The sequence below is a fragment of the Ochlerotatus camptorhynchus genome, unplaced genomic scaffold (genome assembly GCF_037179485.1).
Source record: "Ochlerotatus camptorhynchus isolate MF236.1 unplaced genomic scaffold, CSIRO-AGI_Acam_v1.1 ptg000038l, whole genome shotgun sequence".
Classification (NCBI taxonomy): Eukaryota; Metazoa; Arthropoda; class Insecta; order Diptera; family Culicidae; genus Ochlerotatus; species Ochlerotatus camptorhynchus.
The window spans coordinates 2,404,199-2,423,813 of NW_027040529.1; the positions used below are offsets into that span (position 1 = coordinate 2,404,199).

Sequence of the window (19,615 nt, forward strand, 5' to 3'; positions counted from 1 at the left end):
CAAATGGTTGTGCCATGTCAGTTTCTCACCAAATGAGTTTTGGGAGCCCGAGATTTGGAACCGTTTGAGCACTGTAGAGCGAAAATTTCATAATTCTGCATCAGTCTAATGGGTATGCTCGTCCAAGTCAAACCTTACATGCTGCAAGCTTTAAGTCGGCAAAACCTGGACCAACAAAGGTTTGCTTATCCACGCACCCCTCGGTCCCGGCTTGATTCTCGCGCAAGGCGCAAAGATCTTGGCGGTTGCTTATTTTCGCGGATTGTCGATTCCCATTCTGCACGCAACAACTCGGTACCCACTATCCTCTTCCACCATTTTCTTCGTTCCTTCTCCAAACCCATTTCAAAACCCTTTCCTCGCAATTTCCCTTCAAATACACCCAACCTTCCTCCCATTGTCATCCCATCAATCCATCTCTTTCGCACTCATCTCATTAGTAATTACGAGTGTTTTTCTATCTTGCATGAATTATTATAATTATGATTACCGCTGTAGCTGGCTGGGCTGACTGACTGACTGACTGACTGGCTGCCTGGCTGCTCATGGCTCATGTGCAAAAGCCTCTGCTTGCCTGGGTAATGTTTGATTTCCTCTTTTACTCTTTCTGCACCGTATGTAGGTATAGAGAGGTTCTTATGTTTTTCAGTCTTCTGAATCGAGCTCTAAGCATATTTTTTTCTTCATTAGTTTTCTTCGCGTCTCATGTTCCATCTCTCGATCCGATCCGAGAGACAAGAGGGAATTGGCTCTTGATGGGTTCTGCCGTATATACGAACGGATGGCTTTCTGCTGCTCGTCCGTCATGCCGGGTGAACCTACTTAAGGCCACGGTGCCTTGCAGTGGTGGAGAAAAAAGAAGTAGTTTTACATCTTCACTTCATTTAAACTAATTTAGTTGGATGTTTTTGCTTCCTTCGCCTCGAAGTGACTTGAAGTGGGCACAAGGGGGTTTCGTCAAAAATTAGGGCTTCGGGTTCACGTATTTCGGTGTCCCTCATGGTGCACATACAGCGTAACCGAACCGTTCTTCCTAGCTCTCAAATAATGATCTCACTCCTCAGTCCTCACTCGGGTCGGGTAAGCCCCAAAAGTGCACGGAAAGCGATTCGATCACACATATTGTCACACTTGGTGGACAGCTCGACCGTGCTCGGCGGGTGAACCGAGTGTGACAATGTCGCAGCAGTAGACGGCTTAGAGATATCAGATTTCATCAAAGCAAAAAATCGCTCCAAAGAATTAAAGTTTGTTTATTTTAATTTGTGCTATTTAAACATCGACGGACGGATATGGAAGCCGGCGATCGAAAGAGATGATTGTTTGGTGTCATTTAAATTAATTTCAAAAGTGTGTAAGTCGGCTCCATTCGTATTGTTATCAAATCGTAGATCTTCTTCTGAGCTAGCAGTTATCTGAATGAGACCAACCAATTGAATGACTTTGCCAAACTCTTGATCAGCGTTGGAAAAGATCGCGATATTTCACGAAGTTCACCAAGGGAAAAGTTCGCGAGTCATAGTGAGTTTTGGTGAACTTCTCCAGCACTGCTCCTGATCATGATTACGAAAATTGACTGTTGGATGGGTCAAGCTTTCGTGATCGTTTGACAATATTGATTGTTTTAAGTAACTATGTAGTTTTCAAAGACCACGATTCATTGGAGGGTAAGCAGTCTTCTAGACTACTCTCAAAAGCTACTTGTTGTTATCCTTTATTTTGTTTTCCGTCAATCTTGTTTTCCGCACTGAGTACCAATGTTACCGACGCCAGGGAAGCAGCTCCCACACCTGGACCCTACCTATCGACTCATCAACTCATGGACCGGGGACCAATGGCTTTTCTTCCCTAAGTTATGCCTCAGAACATTCCGGCGGCACCGAGAATCCATGTCTGCTGGGGTGAGCGGTTTGAATTGAATTGTTTTTTATCGCTTTTTTGCAGTTTCAACTCAATTTGTACTTCAAGTTTTGTAGCATTTCAGAAATAGTTTTAGTGTTAGATCCTCTATATTTATTGTTTACTATGCTCCTCTTGATTTACATACAGGAAATCCTATAAACATATAGATGATCAGGATATTTCGACGTGACAAACGAAGGACGCTTTTGTAACTAGGAAGGGTAAATACGACCTAGATTCACATTGGAAAGTGATACGATCTTTTAACGCTGTGATGCGACTCTTTCAATTCAGTAATGTAAATAAGCCTGCGATGAAACCCATGGCCTACTGGTCAGTAAGCAAAAACGGTCGCAACTAGGCCACCGAACCTCGTTACATCACGAAAACTACGGCGACCTTCTATGTTTTCCATAGAAAAAATATTACTCAGTAAGCAAAAACCACTCAGTAAGCATTAGGCCACCGAACCCCTCATATCACTACAAACGACGCCGACTGTCACGCAAAATGAAATAAAAGTAATAAAACGACAGATACGAAAACATTCACGTAGAATGACCACCTCGGAACGACTTTGAATAAACAAATTCCATAAAATTGACCCGATACTAATGTTGATATACCACTAGACCAAACGCCGCATGGCCTTTTACTAGGGATGCACCGAATATTTGGCCAATATAGTAATCAGCCTAATATCAAGCTTCGCAGTCTCAAAATTTCACTCAAATACTTTGTCAACCACTTGTTAGGTGGTAATAGCCGAACATCAGTTAACATTTTGGTGTGAACATCGAATACCTGGCCTAATATCACTGCACTACCTATTACGCCCATAATCGTCAGGCCGAAACCCATTAGGTTGAATGGATCATTATGCGTTCCAGTTGTGGTTCATTTACGTGACAAATATGGCTGGTAATTAAAGGTAAAGGGAGAGAGATTTGAATGGAAATATGCTAAGTTGAAGGTTATATATGTAGTATATCTAGAATATACTGACATCAAAAAATCAAGTAACCGTTCAATCGTTATGTACATTTTTAAAAGTGGTAGTTATTCCGAATCACCCTGAAAAGAATATCAGTCAAACACTTCCGAAAACATCTTTTGTTAGAAGACAATGTTAAAATATATAGAGAAAATTCATTCATTCACCGATAATGACTATGTATCAGAACCCTAGTCGTAACCACTTCAAACTAGAGAACAACGAATAGAAGATTAGAAATCACATATGTGAAGAGAAACTAACTCATTTTTAACAACAGTAACAAGTTTTTTTAGTAACAAGGACTAAGATGTGTTCCTTTGATTACTGAAAAATCCTGTTCCCCTAGTTTGAAGTAGTCAAGGCTAGGAATCGGTGGTAGATCTTACATCCCGTAACGAAAAGGTGATCTACCCACGTTACGGGCCAAATATACTAAAGAGTGATTATTTTTTTTTACGTAGGACTACGTCTGTATGGTCTTCTATATGGGGGTACACTTTGTGAAAACCGAAAATGGAGCATGTAACAAAATTATGAAAATTTTTGAACGTTAATAACTCAGCTGCCCCTAGACCAATTTTAATAATTTTATCACCAATCGATCAGAAATATTCCTACGCATCTGTTCAATTTAAGACTTAATATTTTTTTTTAAATGTCGCTATTGAAAAATGCACGAATGTGCTACTGTTGCTATGATAGTTAAAATTATCATCGATTGCCTGCGAAAAGCCATTTCCCTAACACAGACTTCAAAGTTGAATTCCATTCGGTCTCATCGAACGGTGTTTATTCAATCATCGCGTGGTGAGTGGTGGTGTTCTCCAGTACACAACGAAAGGCTGCCTGCAAGCAGCGAGCGGCAGCCCACATGAGCATCCACAGAAGGAGGAAGAACCCGCTCCGCTATTGATCGGAATCAGTAGCTCTTCGTGAGTCGCTGTGGGCCATCTATGTCAAGCGCGTCATACTAAAGAGCATTATCAGAGAGAACCCCGCTCAAAGTCCTATTCCTTCACAAAGTACAAGCTCCTGCTGCTGTTAACAAATAAGATTTATTACATAAGACCACGTAGTGACTACGTCACCATTGCGTACAACCCCATAGGGCTGTCCCTTGTAGTTTTTTGCATGTGTTAAATGGAAACTACTATATGCGATTTACTCAAATTTGGGTTATTGGGCTGTACCTGGGAATTAAGGGTAAAGTACTTAATGTTTGGTAGTTTTTCATCTCCGTGTATAATCACATGTCCTAGGGAGTATGTATAGGTGACCCAATGCTAAAACAACCAAAAAACTTGGATTTGGACAGGTTTGGACCTGTTTCATACGACCGGAAGTTGTATGCTGGTCACAAATGCCTTGCCAATAAACACGAGGAAAATTGCTTATAACAAAATTTCGCCTACAAAATGGTCATAGTTCATTTTAGTAAACAAACTAACACTTCAAGAGCAAACTTTTATTATGTCGAAAGTAACATTCGCACCGATCCGAGAAAAATATAGTTTTTTTTTATGACCGAAAAGTTATTCCTATTTCCACACACTTCGAAATAATTAATTTTACACGTGACGGAATCTATGTTTGACATAAAGGATCAGACGTAAACTAATATGACATGTAAAATTAAGTGCTCCGAGACTGAAATGTTCGTTACTCGTCGAAAAGTACGTTTGATTGAATTGAATTGCGCGTCTGTTCTGACTCAATTTTATGTCAAAACTGACGCTCGTATATGTCAGTCTCAGAGCACCTAAATTTACATTATTTTTTCTAAGTGTGCAATTACACATATAATCTCATAGTGATAGCAATGTTTAACATATTAAGCAGGGTTTTAATCATACAAAGCAGATCGCTAGCTTTCATGCTAAAAATATTGGTTAAAGAGTCAAAAGTTATTATACGTCGTTTGGTAGCCCCCTAATGCTACTTAAGTCAAAGTGTATTTACCAGGATATTCAAGAGAATTATCAACCACGTCTCCTTACGTGCAGCCCATTCATCATTTTAGGACTACCGAAATCATCTTAGCAACAAACAGTTCGATTTATTCACTTTAATAATGAGAAAGCGAAACGACGAACATATACGTTTTACGAGTTTTTCTGCACTGTTACTTAAGACAAACGGCATCTCCATAGAAATCGGGCAATCGCTTGTTCCCCTTCAAATGAAATTCAATTGAGCAATCAATTTTGTATGGTTGGTTGGTTGCATTGTTGGCAAAATCATCAATCAAATGATATTTTTCTGCTCTCATAAGCTCTTAGACTAATTTTTTACATGATTCGTGTGTCCTATTCCTATATTGAATTTAATTCCACTTGAATTTATCATGAAAACGAAACTCTACATTTAAAAACTTCACATCGTCTATTTCTATGCTATTGGATCTAATAAACTTCAATCGTTCGTCATATTTTAACTTTCGTTATTTGTCTATAATGACAAAAGCTATTCATTATATATTTTCTTGTAATTTGTACCACTGGATGATTATTTCCAGTTCTGTACTTAAATATGGCACCATTCGCACTTTATTGACAATTTTTTTTATATTTACCAATAGATTTCAAAACATTCAGATTACTAAACTTGATATCATGATATCAAAATAATAACTAATTTAGTTTTTTTTTATTTTTTTGTTTCCTACCATTGTTATAATAACATATTGATTACTTATTTTATTTATTATTGACAAAATTACTAATATCAAAACGCATACATAGATTTGTTATCAAAAAATATAATTTGTTATCTTTTTAATATTCTTCATATGCCATTTAGATCTCATTTTTGTTATGATTACTGTTAACTCGACCACACGGTAGGCAAAATATGTTATCACGAACATTTATATCAAAATATCAAATTTAGTTTACATTTTGTTTTCATTCTCTGCTCGGGTACCCATCACAGTAACCCAACAGATGGCGGTAGTGTTTGAGCGACGATGTTTTATATTGAAAAATATTCAATGTGTTATGTCTGTTTGTCTGTGGTATAAGTATTACAGACGAACAGGACGAAATCAATTTTATATCGATATGTAAATTCAATTCGCAGGTAGATTAATATCATTAAATGATGTAAAACAACACTGTAAAAATCATAAATGTCTTTGTGATGTTCATAAAGAAAACAGCAAGCATCCTGAGTGACTCGTAAGAAAAAAAAAATAAAAATAAATGTAGATTTCAGTGATAAATGTGGATGCTCTTTTTATAAAATATCAAATTTTGTATTTAATTATATTTCTTAGAAGTATCAAAACATGAATTCAACCAAAATTTAAAATAGCATATCAAAATATGTTATCAACATGATTTCAAAAAAAAATTAAATATCATTTGATTGTATTTTGATATCCAACTTTGTTCGGGCAGTGATCCTGAAAAGCGTTCCATTTGTGTTTTTTTGTCCACATTCCAACGCTCGTTAATTATCTATGCATAACACTGTATATTCGGAATCAGAATTCACAAAGTTCGTCCGGGGAGGATGTATCATGCAATACCTCCAACATCGATTCGGGTTCGATACATTTCTCACCGTCATCGACAATTCGAAGACGTTCGGGCTTCGGGTGCGAGCAGATCGAAGCGTGAAAAATCAAAGCATGGCATAAAAAAAGCCATAACATGGGATCATTTAAATGACGTTACGTTCTCCAAAACTGAAAAGACAGCCAAATTTATTGGTCGGATGAACCTGTTCCGTGCTCCTCTTCGTCGCCGCCGCACTCGCGAGACAATGCCCGGCAATTGATGCGTTCGCGGAGTTCCTGACTTCCTTTCACAAAATATACAGTCTAAGGCAATAAAAAACTGCAAATGCATCAAATGTCATGTTTTGAGTTGCGGTTATAGTGAAATCAGAAAAGTTGTCTGTATTTTGTATGTCGCATATTGTACATCTGCTGTGTTTATCGAAAGTCGCAGAATCGCACAGCAAACGCGCCGTTGTTGTTCCATCGCACCCGGGTATCACATTTATCTCGTTTTGACTAGGTTTCCTCCTGGTGGTGGTGCTGATTTGGACGTCCGCACGGTGCGATTCTTTAGCACGATACTTTGTCGGCTTCGGTGCGTACGCGAGATTATGTCTGGTTCGCAGTTTTTCGGGCACCACTATTCAGTTGATGGCGACAACGACGACGACCACGTCGACGAGGAAGAATTTTAGTAATTCTGTCCGGTTGGTTGGTTGTTATTTGGCTGTGTCGTTGATGGCTGGGAACCGATAAGGTTTCCGAAAAGAAAACACGCTGTTTACGTTGTGAAATGTACCGATGTTTAAACGAATATTGAATTAATTAATTTTTTTAGTAGCAATATGTGATCGTAAAAGAGTACTTGTCTTCAAAACATTAGCTATGTTTGTCATACGTGATTCAGTTTTGACGATAAAATAAACGTTCATGAATTATGTGGTTACTAATACACATTTCATAAAAGGTATAGACAAACTTTTCGAAATTACAGCAGATAAAAACAATTTATGGCAAATATAAACTATATGTAAGAAACACAATGCTGTTTGCCACATGAACGATCTGGATTCTATCTTGAAAATCCTTTCAATTCATTCGAAAGACAATGAATGTTTGTTTGTTTGTTTTTTTTTTTTTTTATCTGCATTGTGGCACTCAAATTCGAACTGCAGTGCAAGAACTGCCATATATCCGGCCAGTCAATGGCACAAATACGCCAACAACGCACTTAAAATCATAATCAGCCCTCGGTGCAGTATATTGCCGTAACAGTTCAGTAAACTGAAAATTTACCGAAGTTTCCTTGTACAGATAATAGTTTAGCGAAATTCGGATCTGGTTGTAGCCAAATATCGGTAAAGACAATAATTTACCATGCTTCGTCAATAGTAATCACTGAGCTAATTGGAATCATCTCAAACAGCCGAAATCAGCCAAATAATTTAACGAACTTTACGGATTTGCATTTTCTTTGCTGAAAATATTTAAAATATATCTGTCAAAACGAAGACGGACATATTTCAAACGTTTTGTTTTGCCGAGAATACGTAAAATAACTGACAAAATTAAATCGACCACTCTTTTACTGTGAAAGTGGTAGCCAAGCTGAAAAGAAGGTTGTCGTGCACACTTAGAAAGAATCATGTAAATTTAGGTGCTCAGAGAGTGACATATACGAGCGTCAATTTTGACATAAATTTGAGCCATAACAGACGTGAAATAAAGCTTATTCAAACGTACTTTTCGTCGAGCAACGAACTTTTCAGGCTCGGAGCACTTAATATTACATGCCATGTTTGTTTACGTCTCATCTTTTATGTCAAAGATGGATTCCGTCACGTGTAAAATTAGTTATTTCTAAGTGTGTGGAACAACCAGCTGGAATAAAAAAAAACATTGATGTCAAATTGTATACTACTTCTTTTTTTCAAAATATCGATCATAATTACAAATAAAAGTTAAAAAACGAAAAAATATAAAAATCCGGGATTCACAAAAAAAAAATTCCCAATGCTGCTGATTCTCGGCACATTTTTGCCGGACTCGGAGATCGCACGAGAGAGCAGTACAGAGCTATTAGGCAGGCAAGATCACGAAACTCGTCAGAGATCTTAAATATGAACCCGAGTTGTCTGTTAGCTTTGGCAATTATGTCCGAGTAATGTTGTTTAAATTTTATAGCAGTGTCGTGATGCAGAGGTTGGTTATCGACCGTATAATCAAATGCAATTGTTGTCGGTTTGCAATGGGATGTGATAATATAGCATTTATGAACACACAAGGAGAGAAAATTCCTAGAGCACCACTCTTCAAAGCATCGAGCAGTCAGCGAAGCATCGCCCGACCACGGAAATCTTCACATCGTCTGCATAAAACGACCAGCAGTCAATTGGTAGGATCAATCCAATCTCGTTTATGAAAATCGAAAATAGCAACAGTCCCAAGTTGCTACCTTGAGGAACGCCCGACATGCTTGTGAAATAGTCCGAAGGTATTCCATTGGTGAGGTGGGATTTAAATCGACGAATAAAGCCATCCGACACGCCAAGCTTATCAAGTATGGCGTGTTCAACCCGGTCAAAAGCAGCTTTTAGATCCGTGTACAGAGCGTCTACCTGTGATCCTGCTTCCATATTCCGTCGGCACGAGGAAATGAAAGGAGGAAGGTTTGTTGAGACCGATCTCTTGGGGTGAAAAGCATGTTAGTCCTTAAAAATGTAGTTTCTGCTGATAGAGAATAAAGCGTCGTTAACGATGATCTCAAAGACTTTAATGCAGGTGCAAAGTGATGTGATCCCTAGGTAATTTTCAGCTTTTCGTTTGTCTTCTTTCATGAAAATCGGGAACATGAACGAAGATTTACAGCCGGTTGGAAACTCACCCTGCTGCAGCGAAAAGTTGAACAACTTTGATAAAGCAATTATGAGTTCAGTTAAGCATTTCTTCAGTACACAAGAAGGGATTCCATCAGGACAAATAGCATTGGAGAATTTCAGCTTCCTAATGGCAGATTAGACGGATTCAAGAGTAACCGTGAATATGTTGGAGTTAAGCACATCACTGGGAGTATCTCTGATAGCTTCATCAACTTGGGTCGACGAAGCGGAAAAGCCTTTGAACATGTTCCTAAAATGTTCAGACAGAAGATTACATTCATCCAGTGAAATGTGAACGCATAGATCAAATTCTTGCTATGCTTCATGTATCGCTTTAATTCCATAGCTAGATAAACCTGAAAGAAGATTGTTCTCAAATTGCAGAGATTTCATCCCGGACCTCATCATTCAGTTTTGGATGATATTTCATCCGGATGATCCGGATGATGCTGAAAAATTTCGGATTATGCACACTATATGCAACGATTTTCTACTCATTTTTTTTCGTAAGATCTAAGGGACTGTTCATAAACTATGTGGACCATTTTTAAGGCTCCCTTACCTTTTATTACCACTTAGATTTTTTTTACCGAGATGGGCACAACCGAGCAGCTCAGCATTTTATTTTGCTGGATCTCAGTGAAAAACTTGCCATTTCATTTGTTTGCTGAGATTCAGCTAAACATTATCCGAGACTCAGCAATCAAATGTCACTTATGCTGGGATATCAGTGAAACTTATTTTTGCCAAGATTTGCACAGCCGAGCTCGGTAGAAAAAACTAAAGTGTGTCATCAAACGTCGAAAAAGCAGTTGAGGAATTCCGAGTGAGATGCAATACAAATCTCGGACTTCTATCGACCGCGAGGAAACTGCTAACCTCTTTTCAGAGTTTTTCCAAAGCGTTTACTACTCTGAAATAGCACAACACGATGAAGCCTTGTCAAACGATCCTACTTTTGATCTGAACTTTCCAGTCTTGAACGTCACAGAAAATGACGTTATGACTGCCTTCAAAAATCTCGACGCAGCCAAAGGAGCCAGCACTGATAATCTTCCACCAACTTTCCTCAGAAAATGCGCTGACTCTTCAATGAGACCTGTTGCTTGCATTTTTAACCGATCCTTGTCAGACAAAACATTCCCTGATGTGTGGAAGGCTGCTTCGATTGTTTCAATACACAAAGCAGGGAAAACGCATGTCGTCGAAAACTATCGTGGAATATCCATCCTTAATACCCTTGTGACCGAAATCGAAACCGAACCTCGACTGACCTGGCGTAAGCAACGGCAGAAGCAATGGAATGATCTATACGAGTACGAAGCTATGCAGAAGAAAAAAAATGAAGAGCTCAATCCCCCTTAATGCACATAAAAAAAATAGTCTTCAGGCTCCGTTTAGCTCCTAGAAACAATGAGCCTTCCAAATAAACACAAAAAAAAATCATTCGGGGCAATATGAGCACAACTGATATTTCAAATATTTTCTATTTATATTCTTCAATTTTATGAAACCATGTTTGGAAGCAGCTGCTTTGCAAAAAAAATATAGTCTTTATTAGGTAGTATTTCTGAAATTTAATTTATTCTACAGAAAGAAATTGATTCTTTTAAATAATTTTAGGAGTTGGTTGAAAATGCTAACATGAAGCTTTAGTGTGATAATTTATTAGCTAGAGAATGATCTTTAGAAGAGGGTAGGTGGATAGTTCCGTTAGAGTACGGCAGAATAAAAATTGAATAGAAGTTGAAAATGAGCGAAGGACCATTAATGTGACAGTTTTTAAAGTCAAACGCACATCTTTTGCCTAACCCGTACGATGTACGCGGAGACTTGAAGTATGTCTTGAAGTCTACAGGTGCAGTTAAAACTGTTCATTGTTGATCCTCCTTAAATCCTCATGGAAGCTAGGGCTAGAAAGTATCAATTTGGATTAAAATCAGTCGAATTTTTCACTACACTTGGTATTTTTAGTGATGATTTTCATAAGGTGCCAAACTGCCCCGCTTCCCTTATCAATTTTCCGAAATGACACAAAGTTATCTGGCATCCCTGTTTGGGGCGGTGGTTTAAGAATGTGGTGGTTGAAACATTATTCAACGTCGTCGACGGCCGACTTGAACGACTCATTTCAATATCCAATATAAAGATACCGTCCTCGTAGAACGATCTAATTGTTTTCTGTTCTGAGCTTTCTAGCTCTATAACATAAAAGTTTTTTTGTTTTTGAGTGTCTCATTTTACTTTTTTTATTATTTGGTTCATAATCACTGCAACCATTAAATTGCACAGTCAGGTTCCATCCTAGAACAAAAGATGATCAAAATTTCAAAACCAATTCTATGATTGTTAAAACAAACATTTTATAGGAGAATCAACCAAGCCTAATCTTCTCGCTTAGCTCAAAGGCGCAGCTACAAAGCAAGACCATGCTGGAGGTGGCTGGGTTCGATTCCCGGTCCGATCTAGGAATTTTTCGGGTTGGAAAATTTCTCGATTTCCCTGGGCATAGAGTATGATTGTACTTGCCACACAATTATATGTACAGAGCACGCAATAAGCTAATATGCGATAAGCAATAATCTCAATAATATCGCAAATTCAAACATGAAATTCAGTTCAATTTTAACGACAATAAGACAAGTTGTGATCGAACAACCAATGCCTTGTTATGAATTTTATCACAAATTTATTTCACCGCAATCAAGAAGTGATATTGCGCCAAAATTGACCACGGAAAACAGCAAACCACCCGGAATCAGTTTGATATTAATTGTGCTAAATTGCTTCCCGTTTTTGTGCCATAATTCCCAGAAGTCAGTTTTAAATAACGCAACGGTTTGGAACCACTCAACTTCACCCATACGGATTCAGCAAATGTACCGTTTTTTCACATGGACATGGACTGCATTACGCCACGAAAGAGTTAGAAAATTTGAAAATCTCCTAAAATTAACGAGATCGGTTGCGGATTTCGCCGCTCATTACATTTGCCTGCCTGATGCGCACGTCAAATTTTAATGGCCATATGTAATAACCGAAGCGAAATGGCATGACGACGAACGTCGTCGAATGACAGAGAGAGGCCTGTGCAGTCAAGTCAAAAGATTCCAATAAAAGTAGCACGCTATTAATGATCCACGCAATTCGCCACCAAAGCAGGGGACTGCCCTGGCTGTCGAAAAACAAGCCATAGCAAAATTGATGACGAGTGAGTGCACGTACATGCATTTCGTCAGTTGCGCCCGCCTTCGCCCATCAGCGCGGGATCAATCTCAGCTGCTGCCACTTGAGAGATGCAATACTACTGCTTTGGACCTTGGAGGGAGTATGATTAAAAAAGAGTTAATTATCGCTTACATACATCGTACGTTGCGTTTCCGAAAATAGTTAAGTGTGTCCCCGAGAGCCATAGAATACGGAGTCAACGAGTTAAACAAGAACGTGCTCGTTGGAGAAAGCTGCTCGGGGTTGATATATTGAGGTTCGTTATAGAAGTAATAAATGAGTAATGGTTGGATTTTATGACTTACCAAACAGCTGCCGACATGCCGAAGTAGTATCGTAGCAGGAACGTGGCCGCACATGGCGCCGTCATGAGGCCATCCGTTAGCAGTAGCGAAACGCCCGGAAGCTGTGTATCGTAGCCGCAAGCAGTTGCATTGCGTCCTGCCAACCAACGGACGGCCCATCCGACTGTGACCAGGCAATGACTGATGACCAGTGGCATAAGAATCTTATGCCACCGTTTGGTAGCGAGGATCAAACACAGAGTTGCAATAATGGCCGTAAACAGGGCGGCCACACTCCACGATGTGAGCCAAACTTCCGCAAAGTGTTTCTCATTTTGCTCGAACATGATATCCGCTTCGCACAGCGGTGCACATCGGCCGGAACGGTTCAACCGCACGTACAGATGGGATTTGATCAATCCTTGGCACGTGGGGCGGTCGTTTTTGGAGATCATGATTACACCGTCCGCTGGTTCACCGGGACCTTGCATGCACATGTGTTCATGGTTGTTTTCCTCGGGAAAGCGGTTGCAATCCAATGCTGATGGCCACGGGAATCCAAAGCCTTGTAGAATAGGATGGCATAGGGTCTTCACGGTAAGGCACAGCCCCCGGCAAGGTCCTATGGGCATAGTAACTTTTGGTGTGCACATAGGGACGTACGCTGCGCACAGGAAAAACTTCAGCTGCTTGCTGCAACCATACTGAATTAGAGGTGAGAAGGTTTGCAGCGTGAAGTCCGCGTCAGACTGAAGTTCATGTCCCACTAGGTTCGGTAGGGACGTCTCATTATAGCCGATTCCTCGGCAGAGTTCAATTCTGATGGGCTCGCATGTACGTTGCGTTGCAAAGTCCGAGGTTGACAGTACTTGACTACAACTAGCCAAGAAAACTAGAAACGCGATTCCTTTAGCCATTTTTCGATAGAAGTTCCAACACAGTTGGTTCATAAATGGCATTTCAAACCAAAGGATTATCGAACTTGCAAGTGGATCTTCCCCATCCACTTAATCAAAGTTGCTCGATGCTAAGAGTACTTCACAATTACCGCACCAATCAATTGAATTTTAATCTTGTTTAAAAGCTTTTATATTCACACTCTTTTACTTGGAACGAGCGGCTGTCACAGTTAGGATTATGCTCGTAATGTTTTTCACTCTTTCCTGTAGACCTTTTTCGTTAGATCATCTTCTTCTACCATCACATATATCGGACACGGCCAGAAGCGAAGAGAAACCCACAGGCACCGGTGATCCCGCTAAGGCTACACAACACATTCCACCGCGTGCACGGGGAGTCGTCTCTCGTCTTCACCAATATGTTGATGATGATGATGACTATTCCGACGAACGAGAGAACACAACAACAACGTTCATCTCATAAAAATAATACCATTCAGCCTCCGCTATAACAGTGCACTCGGCTGCTCTCTTCTCGAAACGTGAAACTTTTCTTCTCTGCACTTTGAAACAACCTTCTTTTCTTCTTTAATAATCTTCTCGTTTCTTTTCGGTTGATATTCTTCTCTTGTTATGCGATTATTTGTTGTAATTCACCTTCTTCGGTCCTTCAGTGTTTGCTGCTGGAAAAACAACATTTTTTGACGTCTGCCTTAGACCAAGTAGTGGTATACCTCGCTGAATCTCATTCCAAGTACACTTGTTCTGATTCCCAGAGATTTCCGCGCAAAAATAAGTCTCAATGTGAAAGCACCACAGTTACACATTGGTTGTTTACATTCGAGTCGGGGGGAGGGCACCTGTTGAGCGACTCGTGCAGCTAATGCTTATTTTTCCTGGCACACGCAAGTATCGCAACATTTCATCGTGGTTCACTTTTATAAATAAATCACGGTAAATTTTGCGTTCTATTTCACTGGATTTAGAGCCAGCAAACATTCACCCAGCTCGGTCGATGCGTAAACAGATGTACGGTTATTGACGATCGCATACACATTCGACTCAACGAACGGGAGGAAGCTGCGAGCATCTTGATCGATCATGACGTGAACGCCAAACTGTTCCGAAAATTTATTTATCCATCCCAGTTTTTATGCTAATTTTCCGTCAAATGTTTATGCAACCATCGCACCGAACCTCACACATTGACCGCGGTCGTGCTTGGCATTCCTATCCGAGTGAGCACGAATGTAAATTAGCGATTTATGACATCGAATTATGACCGACAAGTCAATCGCGACTAGCGTCCGACATATGCTCACGATTCGAATGTGTTATGAATACATTATTAGTCGCACACCTTACACTTAGAAGGCTGTAGGCCAACACACACTCCTAGGTAAGACTATCCTTCACAGAATGATCCTATTACGCTCCCGACCAAAATGTAAACAATTTCATTCACTTCCAGACGTACTATAAGTCAGCTGTTTACGCGATGATTGTCACCTCGCTATCATAATTGCTTTAAAGCGACACATCGACAATGAGGGCACTGTCTACCTTTTTCAAAGTCGCATTTATACTGATAAAAATGAACAGCAAATCAACAGCAGCACAAGTTTACCTTTCACAGAATAAATTAATTAAAACTGCACGCTCGTACACTCAACAGAACCACGAAAAAAATTATCATAATTTAGATAAAACTCGCCAAAATCCGAATGTTTTTTTCGCGCGTATACACAATATTAAGCGCACAGTCACTGATCTGTTTGTAACTGGAAATCTCCGTTCCCTGACAATGACGACGACGACGCGGAAAGCGGTCTCCTGTGTTCACTGATAAACCAGCCGCGTGACCGTACCGACTCGCTTAAAAAATACGTCTACCTGCGACGACCAACTCTCACGAGGAACTAAGCAGATATCCCATCCGACGAACAGACAGCCAAACAACGGCGCGCATAAGATTCCACCCGCTCGCTCTCCCAATAACCAACTCCCAAACCAACAACCACCCAACAACAACAACAAGTTAACGAGTTGTTTTGGTTCTCTCTTGTGCATGGGGTTTTCCTTCGCTCTCTCCTTATTTCCATCCGGATAACGAGGTAGGCCGAGGAGCCGCTGCTCGTGCTGCCTGTATTTCTATACAACAAAACTGGAGAAACAGAACAGCAGGGTCTCTTTTGCGTCGTCTTTGGCTTAAGCGTCTATCGGAACGCGCCACTGGCCATGTGTTCGTGATTTGTGGCGCAAGATGCTCAAGCAGGCTTATGATGGCTGACACTTTTGAGCTGCCACTCACACTACTTCTGCTCGATGGCCCAGGGTGGGTGTTCCAAGGCTTGAATGAACGTAACTTTGGGAAAGTATTGCGTGATAAAAATGGTGCTCCTATTAGCTATACAAAACAAGGTATAACAACAGATCTTTTTATCATAAGCCTTTATGAAAAGTGAAGCCATATCCATGAAATTATTTGTTCAAATTTAACGGGCTCCACCAAATTTAAGGTTGTTCACCGCTTAAGGACACACTTAGAAATACCTAATTTTACACGTGACGAAATCCATCTTTGACGTAAAGGGTTTTATTTAACTTTCGATTGTATTTTTGGCGTCAAAGAAGAAAATGTATTGTATTTACTGATTCAATTTGTGCTTATAATTTATTTCGTTTATTTCTCCAGCTACTACGTTCCAATATTGTTTTTAGAGAATAGGTGTCTCCGTTTTGTAGAAAAGGCAGAAATGCTGTCTCTAGTCTCTGGGTACCCGAAAAAAAAAATTACAGTAAAATCTTCAGTGGAAACAATGCTCTAACATTAATATTTATTGTCGACAATAAAAATGATTGTTATAATGTTGTACTCTTCCGAAAACGGCAAAACTGCTACCTAGATGTACAATGAATGTACATAATAAAATGTTGTTAGAATGATTTTTATCGTATTTTTCATTTATTTTATTGTTAACATGATTCGATCATGAACAATAATGAACAACTCTATTACAATAAAAATTGTTGTTACATTAAATATTGGTGTATTTTCATTTCACGAACAATAAAAATAAATCTGATTGAAGCATGCAGACTATGAGAGGGTCAGCAACACTGCCAATGTAATTAAGATAGGCGCTGCTCGTATGGCTCTGGCTTTGACAGTTCGTTTGACTCAAAATCAGGCAGTCCGCGTCCGTTCATATCTTATCCTAGACCCTCTCTAAAGCTTAATGGAGACCTTTTCCGTGCAGTCAATAATCATACAATAATAATAAAAAATTCCACCACTTGAAGATGTCAGAAAGGAACTCTCAGGTGGAAGCATATTTCATGGGCGATTCTCTCCAGTTGAATGCATTAACTTATCAACGACGCTCAACCACCAAGGAGACGTGACCTAGAGAGATCGAGCGCAGGGGAGTTGGCCTGTATTTCTCACAAGTTCCGGATCGAATCTCGATCCATAACCAGTAAAAAAAAGGACCACCCGTAACAGACATACCACCCCCTTCCCTTCCCGGGGCAATGTTTTATTTTTTCGATTTATTTTTAAAGTCGATAAAGTAGATCTGTCAAGCCAACACATACACTCTAAAGTACACTGTTATTTTTTTAATCAATAAATTCGCCAACCAACAGTAAAATAACAATAATATATTATGTTATTGAAAAAAAATTATATGGGGAAATCACGAAAATTTCATTGTTAAGATACTTAACAACCCCCCTTTTTTATTGTAAATTTTCCATTTACCATGAAATTTACTGTTTTGTACAACATAAATCAAGGTAAATTTATTGTAGACGTAACAATATAAATCATTGTTAAGACAATAATTTTCGTCTTATTGTTACATTGTTTTTAATGTATTTTTGTTGTTATTTTTTTTTTCGGGTATAGACGCATGTCTGAACTTTCCACAATTGGTGTTTTTTTAAACTTCAACTGGCTTGTGCCAAGTCAGTTATTTACCAAATGAGTTTAAATTTTGAGAGGTTGATCAGGACCCGACTGGGAACCGATTGAGCACTGTGGAGCAAAAATTTCAAACGTTGTATTCACGGCATTTGTGCAGAACCTGCCGAATCGATAAAATTTGGTCCGTGGTAGCGCGGGCACCCATGAACCCCGCCTGGTATTACCCCACGAACTCTCATGCAAATAATGACAGCCGGTGGCAGAATTTGGGAGAGTACTTTGTAGGCGGCGCTCAGCAGTGTGATCGCACGGTAGTAGCTCGATGCAAAATTGTGAATTTTATATGATACAAAAATCTTCAACTGACAACTTATGGTTCATGTACGATGATACGGCATATCGCATGAACTTGAGGAAAATACGGGTTCGTTTACTTCACGGAACGTGCTGCTTTGGCTAACATTACTTTTCCTCCATTAATTTCTCTACAATTTTGAAATTCATCCGATCAGCCGATATTAATTCATCCATCGATAGAACGTGTTCTACAATAGGACGTGTTTTAACCATCATCTACACACTTAGACAAATTCATGTGAATTTAGGTGCTCTGAGAGTGACATATACGAGCGTCAATTTTGACATAAATTTGAGTCATAACAGACACAAAATATAGCTTAATCAAACGTACTTTTCGTCGAGCAACGAACTTTTCAGTCTCGGAGCACTTAATATCCCAACAAACAATTCACAGTCACAAATAAGCATACACATTGAAGAAATGCTGTATAACAGTGTACAATGCTGAATAAAACAGGATGTCGAATTATGTGCTGAAAAAAGCTCATTGAGATTGATAGCGCCTTTATTCCGCCGTTTGCTCTGATATGATTAATTTACTTATTAAAAGCTTTATAAACGTTGACTGTCTTCCTGATTCAGAACCAGAAGTTTGATCTAATAACAAACTGAATAAGTGTAATTTGCACATACATTGTCGCTCTTATACCACTATGCGTCTATGTTTTAGTTCAATGCTTTGTAAATGCTTTATAGACGACGTATTAGATTCATTATTCCACAACACTGCCCAAAAAACAATTCAGAGTCACAAATAAGCATATAGATTGAATAAATGCTTTATAACAGTGTACAATGCTGAATAAAACAGGTTGTCAAATTATGTGCTCAGAAAACCTCATTGAGATCGATGATGCGCCTTTATTCCGCTCATTGCTCTGATTTGATTAATATACTTATTAAAATCTATACAAACGATGACTGTCTTCCTGATTCAACACCAGAAGTTTGATCTAATAACATACTGAATAAGTGTAATTTGCACAACGCTTTAATCCGACTGTTTCAATTGATTTAATAACATGCTTTTTACGTCTAATGATTGTTTTCTAGCTCCATTACTAGATTCCATTGTAATGCTGAATAAAGGTGAATACAGTCAGCATAATAGCTCTTATACCACTATGCGTCCATGTTTTAATTGCATGCTTTGTAAATAAATGCTTTACAAACGGCGTATTCATTCATTATTGCACAACACTGCTTCAGGCTAACAACAAAACGAAAATGGTAGCATAGTGGTTACCGTTTCCGCTTTCCAAGTAGAAGGTCGCGGGTTCAATCCCAGCCTGAACCCTGTTTTTATTTATTTTCTACGCCTAATTAATTTAAATCGTAATCATAAATCGTATCACTCACGACAACCAATTCATAGATCTATCGAAAAGAATAGCATCCTTTCCATCGAAATTAGAGAGATGGAGAGGTAACGTTGGTCTAATGTTAAACAACTATGAATGAATTAATCATTCTCACATCTCCTTGAATTAGCTACACGGTTAGAAAAAAAAGTACCCAAAATTAAGTTCTTTTCACTCATCTCGGCACTATAGTGCAGGAACCCAAAAGTAGGTAAAGCGGATCAAAGTAATTTTCATTTACTTGTGTGCAGTTCGTATGGAATTTTCCACTAGCC

The 19,615-nt window shown here is 39.1% G+C and overlaps 2 protein-coding genes across 4 annotated transcripts in view; one reads left to right on the forward strand and one right to left on the reverse strand.

Annotated features, from left to right (window-relative positions):
• The window catches only part of fz4 (frizzled 4), a 135,951-nt gene extending 120,447 nt beyond the window's left edge, over nt 1–15,504 (reverse strand). The window contains exons 1-2 of one of the 3 annotated variants that reach the window (XM_065234733.1): nt 15,319–15,504; nt 12,814–14,371 (exon numbers count right to left, since the gene is read on the reverse strand). In XM_065234733.1, the coding sequence (XP_065090805.1) occupies nt 12,814–13,751 (938 nt within the window). In that variant the 5' untranslated portion in view covers nt 13,752–14,371; nt 15,319–15,504. Of the gene's footprint in view, nt 1–12,813; nt 14,375–15,168 lie in introns of all 3 variants that reach the window. The other 2 variants (XM_065234739.1, XM_065234747.1) reach the window with 2 other exon arrangements.
• The window catches only part of FucTB (alpha-(1,3)-fucosyltransferase 10), a 435,464-nt gene that overhangs the window by 221,132 nt on the left and 194,717 nt on the right, over nt 1–19,615 (forward strand). The gene's annotated exons all lie outside the window — the stretch shown is intronic.